The 7,874-nt window shown below is 40.3% G+C and overlaps 1 protein-coding gene across 1 annotated transcript in view; it reads right to left on the bottom strand.

The window, feature by feature from the left end:
• The window catches only part of LOC311306447 (myosin-4), a 79,133-nt gene that overhangs the window by 22,208 nt on the left and 49,051 nt on the right, over positions 1-7,874 (bottom strand). The window contains exons 12-13 of the mRNA XM_084434845.1: positions 1,449-1,576; positions 796-992 (exon numbers count right to left, since the gene is read on the bottom strand). Of these exons, the coding sequence (XP_084290971.1) occupies positions 796-992; positions 1,449-1,576 (325 nt within the window). The remainder of the gene's footprint in view (positions 1-795; positions 993-1,448; positions 1,577-7,874) is intronic.

Genomic DNA, 7,874 nt, shown 5'->3' on the forward strand with positions numbered 1-7,874 from the left:
ACAGCGGTAACACTTTACAATAAGGTTCATTAGTTAACATGAACTAAGAATGAACAATACTTCTACAGCATTTATTAATCTTAGTTCATATTCATTTAAACATTTACTGATATGTTATTAAAATCAAAGGTTGTATTAGTGAACATTAGTTAATGCACTGTGAACTAACATGAACAAACAACGAACAGCTGGATTATTATTAACTAACATTAACAAAGATTAATAATACTGTAACAAATGTATTGCTCATGTTAGTTTATGTTAGTTAATGCATTAACTAATGTTAACTAATGAACCTTATTGTAAAGTGTTACCAAACAGCTTTATTACACACTCCATGAAAGGGAATATTGGAAAAACAATAATAGGGGCACTTACACTGTTACAGTGATACAGTAGAATAATCTGGCTGTCTATTAAGCATTTTAGTACAGTGCACAGCCTTAACAATTATAGACTACAGGGGGACTTTAACAATTAATCGTGCAGCTCTAATAATCTAGTGAGTGAGTGGAGGCGGGGCTCATTTGCATATTCATATAATCACGTATACTAAATGAGGCAAGGGTGTCGAGTTACATTCAAGCTATTTATTCTCATTTTTATTCAAGGAAAAAGATGAGTTTTAAGGGATAAAATGATTGACTACAGGGGGACTTTAACAATTAATCGTACATCTCTAATACACACATAACACAGCACAATGAGAGATTTACATGCAACTTGAAAATGCGGTTCATTTTTGACCTGCAACCACATTAGGTGTGTCAGTACGTTTACACCATTGATGCATACTTGGTTTCCTCGAGCTCGTCGCAGTGCTGGATGGCATCGGCCTCGAGGCGGCTCCTCCAGTGCGAGATTTCACTGTTGAGTTTAGAGACGAGACGCTGGAGCTCCTGTTTGCTCTCCTGCTCCTCCTCAAGCTGCTCCTTCAACACAACACACTCCTGGCGAACCGCAGACAGAGCGCCGCTCAACGCCGCTTTAGCCTGAACACACACAACCACGTCACTCACACACCGCCTGGATCCTCGCCAGAGACGGATGAAGGAACCCAGCAAGCAATTTTGCGTTTAAAAGACGTCTAATAGCCGTCCAAACACACGTTATATAGTAACACGTTTAGCCAATTTAGTCAGACGTCTCTAGGCGAAAACAAGGGCTGTTTTATAGACGTCTAAACCAGAGCCCAAGATTAGACTAGTCATCAATTAGATAAAGAAATGAAATGAGTGAAGAAATGAAACCAAACACCTTGTAATCACTGTTGACTTTGCTGACATGATGGAATATCAAACATCTCACAAGTAATTTTGGCAAAAACGACATGTAACCTAATTCAAGGTTACTTTGGCTAGAAGTGTTACTCATAGCCGGACTATATCGGGTCTATAGTTAACCTAGATGGAGAAATGACAGCTATTGCTGGCTGGGATCACACACACCTTGAGCTCTTCCTCGAGCTGTTTCTTGAGCTCCTCGTGTTGGGACATCAGCAGGGTTCTGGAGCGGCTCATGTGGCTGCCCTTGTTCTCCAGCTCCTCCATCTGCCTCGCAAACTCATTGTTTTCAACTGCAAAGGCAAGATTGAACACTTATAAACCACTTTAACGAACGCTTAACCGGACCAGCACACGGATTAACCCTTGTGCATCCCTATGGGCATTTTTGTCTTTTTCATTGTTTTTATATTTTTACCTGCACTGTAAAAAAAAAAAAAATCGGAATTTTAACGGTAAATTTAAAAAAAAAAAGCAATGGAAAATACATGTTAATTGCTCAACAGTGTGTACCCTTACTATATACAGTGAAAAACTGTAATAGCTCTCACGGGACATTTCATTTGGATTTTGGAAGTACACTGTAAAAAAAACCTTACCGTTGCATTTACCGTACTTTACCGTAAAAAATCTGGTTGCAATTTTTATGTTTTACATCATTGAACTAAAATTTACGGTAAAAAACTGGCAGCTGTGGTTGACAGTACTTTACCATAAAATACTACGGTAGAAATATTTATGTTTTACGGCACTGAACTAAAGTTTACGGTAAAAAACTGGCAGCTAGTTGCAAGCGATTAACCGTAAAAATATGATAGTAATATTTTAGGTTTTACGGCAGTGATCTAAAGATTACGGTAAAAAACTGGCAGCTGTGGTTGCCAGTTCTTTACCGTAAAAAATATGGTAGAAATATTTGTCGTTTTTACAGCACTGAACTAAAGTTTACGGTAAAAAACTGACAGCTGGTGTCAAGTGCTTTACCGTAAAAAATATGGTAGTAATATTTTAGGTTGTATGGCATTGAACTTCAGTTTATGGTATAAAAAAAAATGCCAGCAAAAATGATTGTATTACAAACCAATTTGTCATAAAAGTTATTATTGAGAATTACCAGAGGTTTAGACGTTGATGTTTTATTGAAAATAATAACGTTTGCTGTTTGTGGAGTTGTTTAATCCTCTGATGAGATCTTCAGAGATTTAATGTCTTTTATCTTCAGTTGATCTAAGGCTGCGTCTGAAGTCAGTTGTAGGCCTTGTGTTTCTGCTCGTCTCTTCTCTTTTTTCTGTTCTTGTTGTTTCTCTAAATTGACATTCCCAGAATTCCATGAGTGACCCTTCACATTTGATGTAATGTCATTTAAACAATAATGTTTCTTCTTAGTTTTTGTTATCAGTTATGTACATTTGGGGTTTATATTACATCATATTGTGACGAGCATCCCGAGCACTCATCAGCGTTGCCCTGGAGAAAGACGCGAAACACCTGCACTCGCTCATCATGGCTTGATCGGCCACACCTGTCGCCAATTTCCCCACGGCCATATAAGCAGCATGAGGCTGGATAACGGCAAGACTGGCGTCTTGAATGCTGAGAACTAACGTGTCGTCTCTTGTTCTTTCCATAAACCAGTGTGTGACCGAGCTAGACCTGATACGAGCACAGCACCGACTCACCGCACCAAGGAAATCTCTCACAGAGAGCACCGCACCACCTCAGCAAGCCACTCTTCACTCTTCACCAACCACTTGTTAATAAATCCACCCTCCGGGGTATTCATTTGAGCTCTCCTTGTCGCGTGATTCTTCCACCCCGTCACAATATATTGTTTAATGAATGTTTATGGAATTATTTGGAGTCCCGTGTCTGTCACCATGATGGTGTTTTGTATTTGTGTGTATGACACTGTGCACCTTCATTATATTAACATGTGCCTCGCCCTCAGCTTGTGGAAAACTAATGAACTAGTGAACTTTGAATCATCATGTGGTTTTCCTTTTTACCATCTGTATTATTATGGTGGTTATCAATATATTTACAAAGGTATAAAGCAGATTTTAATACTTTAGTGAAATTGAATGATAACGTTTATCGATTAATGAAATATAAGGGTTGTCCTGTAAAAACTAAAAGGTTACTACTGTATTTTTATGGTAAAGTACTGGGAACCACAGCTGATGTTTTTTTTACCACACATTTACAGTTTTTCTCAGTCGCTTTGGTGCATTTCTCACATCACTATTTGCATTTGCACAACAGTTAGTTCAACCTCCACAACATTCAGTCATGTGTGCACATCATAGCAGCAGTTTCTCATTCCTTCCAACAAATTGCAAATGCTTTGGACATGCATCAATTGCTTTCATACAACTCTCTGCTGTTTTATAACATTATCATTTGCTTATGTCATGTCAGTCAAAATTAACTATACTTGTGAATGCTGAATAGTCATTCCATATAAAACTAATAGTCCTCATTTCATTGCTTGAGTCATTACATACAAAAATGTTGCACTAGGTGTCAAAATCTGTCAAGCAAATTTTACACATTTTTTTAAATCTTTTTTTTAAATGTCCCTAAATTGAACAATTTGCAATTGAGCAAGAGATGATATTCGCTGTGATGTAGATGAAATTATGTGGCCAGACAGAGAGGAACGTCTGGATGTGCATGAATGATTACAGTACTATGTATGTTCAGTTCCAATATGTACTGCAGTATTGTGTACAGTTGTGCACAGCTCTACCCAAAGGGAGTTTATGTTTGTTGTAAATAAGGGTGTATTTTTTCTTTTGCACAATGCTGTGAACAAATTAGAATTGTAAAGAGCATATGCAGTAAAAATGTGAAACATACATATTCAGTGTCTTGTACTCAGTTACCTCACTAAATACAGTAATGTGTAACTTTACTGTATTTTTCAAATGGCTGTGCAAATAGTATATAGTGCTGTCTCGAGCATGTTATAGTGTCACCGAGATCTGAATTTTTTGCATTGGAACACATTTACAGAGTAAACTGTCATAATGAAAACATGACAAAGTAATTTGACTATCTTGTTCATAAACAATGGTGTCAGGACTTTTCATCTTGATGACACTGACACTTTCATTGACATGAATACTTGCGTTTGAGGAATGAGCTCTCCATGAGCAAGTGACACGCTTTTGCAGGTTATCAACTAGGTTTTGCAGTTTGTACTAATTGTTTTGAGAACTGCATTAACTGTTGTGCAAATGTAAATAGTGATGTGAGAAATGCACCAAAGCGACTGAGAAAAACTGTAAGTCCTGCGGATGTTTATTTATTTTTTTGCCGTAAATTTAAGTCCAGAGTTAGGTTGCTACCATATTTCTTACGGTAAAATACTGGCAACCAAGCTGACGTTTTTTGGGGTTTTTTACCATACATTTTTTTTACATTGTAGTTTTTTTGCCCATAAATTTAAGTCCCATAAAACATAAAAGGTTGCCACCATATTTTGTACGGTAAAATACTGGCAACCACAGCTGCCGTTTTTTTACCGTAAATTTCGAGGTGGTGGAGCACATTTGGGAGGTTTATGGCCAAGCAGAGGTGGATCTGTTTGTGTCTCAGGACATAAAACGCACTGTCCACTGTGGTTCTCTCTCACACAGCCCCAGCCCCATTGGGACTGGATGCACTGGTACAGAGGTGGCGGAGGCTGCATGCATTCGCTCAATTGCACTGCTCCCAAGAGTTCTGGAGAAAGTCCGCCAAGACGGAATGAGTTTACAGCTTGTAGCTCTGTACTGGGCAAGCCGAGTGTGGTTCTCGGACCTAATATCTCTTCTCGACGGCTCTCCCCTGAAGCTGCCGGTCAGTAGGGACCTTTTATCTCAGGCGGAGGGGAGGGAGCAATTCTCCATTCCCGACCAGAAACGTTCAACTTGTGGGTCTGGCCTCTGATGGGGCCCCAACTCATAGACTCTGGTCTCTCAATCGAGGTTGTAGAGATCATACTGAACTCCAGAGCTCCATCCACGAGGAAGCTATACGCCCTGAAGTGGAGAGTTTTTACTTCTTGGTGTAATCTACGACAATGGGATCCAGTTAATTTCCCTGTGGATTCAATACTAGTGTTCCTTCAAGATTGTTTCTCATCAGGGTAATCTCCTTCCACACTGAAGGTATATGTTGCAGCTATAGCAGCTTACCATGTCCCCTTGGGTGGTCTACGTGTAGGGAGAGACCCTCTGATAACATGTTTCCTTCATGGCACCCTGAAGCTGAGGCCTGCAATTCGTACCAGAGTTCCAGCTTGGGATCTGGCACTGGTTCAAGAAGATTTATCTGTCGCTCCCTTCGAGCCTCTTTATTCTGTTTCTGTGTTCCTTCTAGCTATTTCCTCACTAAAGAGAGTAGGAGATATCCCCATCGTGCCTGGAATCTTCACCTGGGATGGTCAAAGCTTTCCTCTATCCTAGACCAGGATATGTACCGAAAGTTCCAACTAATGTACCGCGGCCTATCGTTCTGCAGGCATTCTGTCCTCCTCCTTTCAAGGATCAAGACCATGAAAAAGAGCACTAGACAACTATGTCCACAGAGCTGCCCTGTGGCGAAAGTCTGATAAACTTTTAGTGTGCTTTGGGTCTCCTAAGAAAGGGCTTCCTGCATCCAAGCAGACTGTTAGCAAGTGGATAGTTGAGGCTCTCTCTTTTGCTTATAATGTTTCAGACCAGCCTTCACCTTTGGCCATTAAAGCCCATTCAACAAGGAGTATGGCGGCCTCCAAGGCCCTAATGTCAGGGGTATCCCTCCCTTCAAGAAGTTTGCGATGCAGCGGGCTGGTCCTCACCATTCACTTTTGTCAGGTTTTATGACTAAGTTACGACTCAGGTTACGACTGTAACCCTAGTTCCCATAGAAGGGAACGAGACGCTGCGTCACTTTGCCATACGTCCTACATCCTTGTGATCGGCTTGTTTCGGCTAAATCGAAGCTAACGCCGGTCAGACCGGATGTGCTTTTATCCTTTCCTAGTCGTGACGTTACCCGCCCGTGACGTTCACTGTCGCCATTGGACTAGTTGACACAAGTGCTTCAGACGCAATCACGCAATTCACCTTCTCAGGGAACTAGGGTTACAGTCGTAACCTGAGACGTTTCTTCACATCCATAGTCGATGTTTCCAATACCAAAACAAGTCCTTTTTCATCTGTTCGTCAGCTCGATAACGTTGTTGTAAATTGTGCTGATTTGCCACCAAGATAATGTTGAGTACGTCACAGAAAACGTGTACGTTTACGAGATCAATGAATGTAAAATATTCCTGACTGGACAACTGTTTGTGGTAGGAACTGAAACAAAAGCTGAGGTTTACTAGAAGAACATCTTTAGTTGCGCAGAAATTGACTATTTGAATATAAGAAATAAAGCCCTGCATTTCAGCCCGAGCCCGACGGGCCCCGACTTATTTACGCCCCTAGGGCCGGGCTTCGGGCCAATTTTCACGTCATAGTTCACATGCGGGCCGGGCCTCTGGCCTTTTTTGGGTTATCCTTCTTTTTATATTTTTAGACATTAATTAAAAAATATATAAGTTGACGTCGACGATAGAAAAACAAACATAGAAAGACATTTCATTACCTCACAACTTTCATAATCTTATAATTACACGACTGACATGACAGTCTCACGCACGCACACAGAAGGTTTCCTGTCAGCGCGACCCACGATTCACCTCATGTGCAAATAATGGAGAATATTAAGAGAAAAATCGCAGATGGCCAACTTAAAACGCAGCGGGAAGAGTGATAGAAGAGAGGACTGGGTTAAAACCTTCCACTGTGGATGCTATTATTTTTCTCCACGATGCTCTCTAAGAGACTGTTCTAACTTTTCGTTTGATTGGACTTTATTTTCGTTTAACTGTTGGAAACTACTGGAAAAAAGAATGGCCATATTCTGTGGTGCATTTTTGAGGTAAGATAACCTGCAAGTTTGTTTTTAATTTATTTTATTTTATTTGTTTAGATTGTAGGCTATTGCTCATTTCGTTTGCGAGCGCTGTTGCGAGCAGCCTGAGCCTGCCTCAGTATTTCAAAAACTGTTGTTTTACTCACTGTGGTTTAATAAATAAACATTTATTAAACTAACTGTCTGTGTGATATGCTTGAAGTGTTTTATATCTATGGATTCTATTGTAGCCAAGTAAAGTATTAGCGTTGATTTGAGAGGCTAAATTAATCAAACATGTTTTACTCGCTGTCGGCTCGGCTGCTTGGTCGTCATTTAAAAAAAAAAATGCTCCAAACATTAATTAACCTAATAAAGAAATGAAAAGAAACATAACTAACAAAACTGACCTATTTTAATGGCTGCAAATAGGGCAGGCTGCCGCTGTGTAATGAGAAAAAGAAAAAAAACGGCCTCGGGTCAGACTCGGGCTGATAATTCTGATGAGCTGTCGGACACGGGTCGGGCTAGGGCCTGAGCGTCTCGGGCCTAGATTTGAGGCCCGTGCAGAGTTCCTGTTATATGTGACTGTGGTAGGATTAAGATCTGTCCGTAGCCGTACTGTGATACATTTTATTTTTCAGGATTCTTTGATGAATAGAAAGG

This window comes from Rutilus rutilus (assembly GCF_951802725.1).
Source record: "Rutilus rutilus genome assembly, chromosome: 16".
Classification (NCBI taxonomy): domain Eukaryota; kingdom Metazoa; phylum Chordata; class Actinopteri; order Cypriniformes; family Leuciscidae; genus Rutilus; species Rutilus rutilus.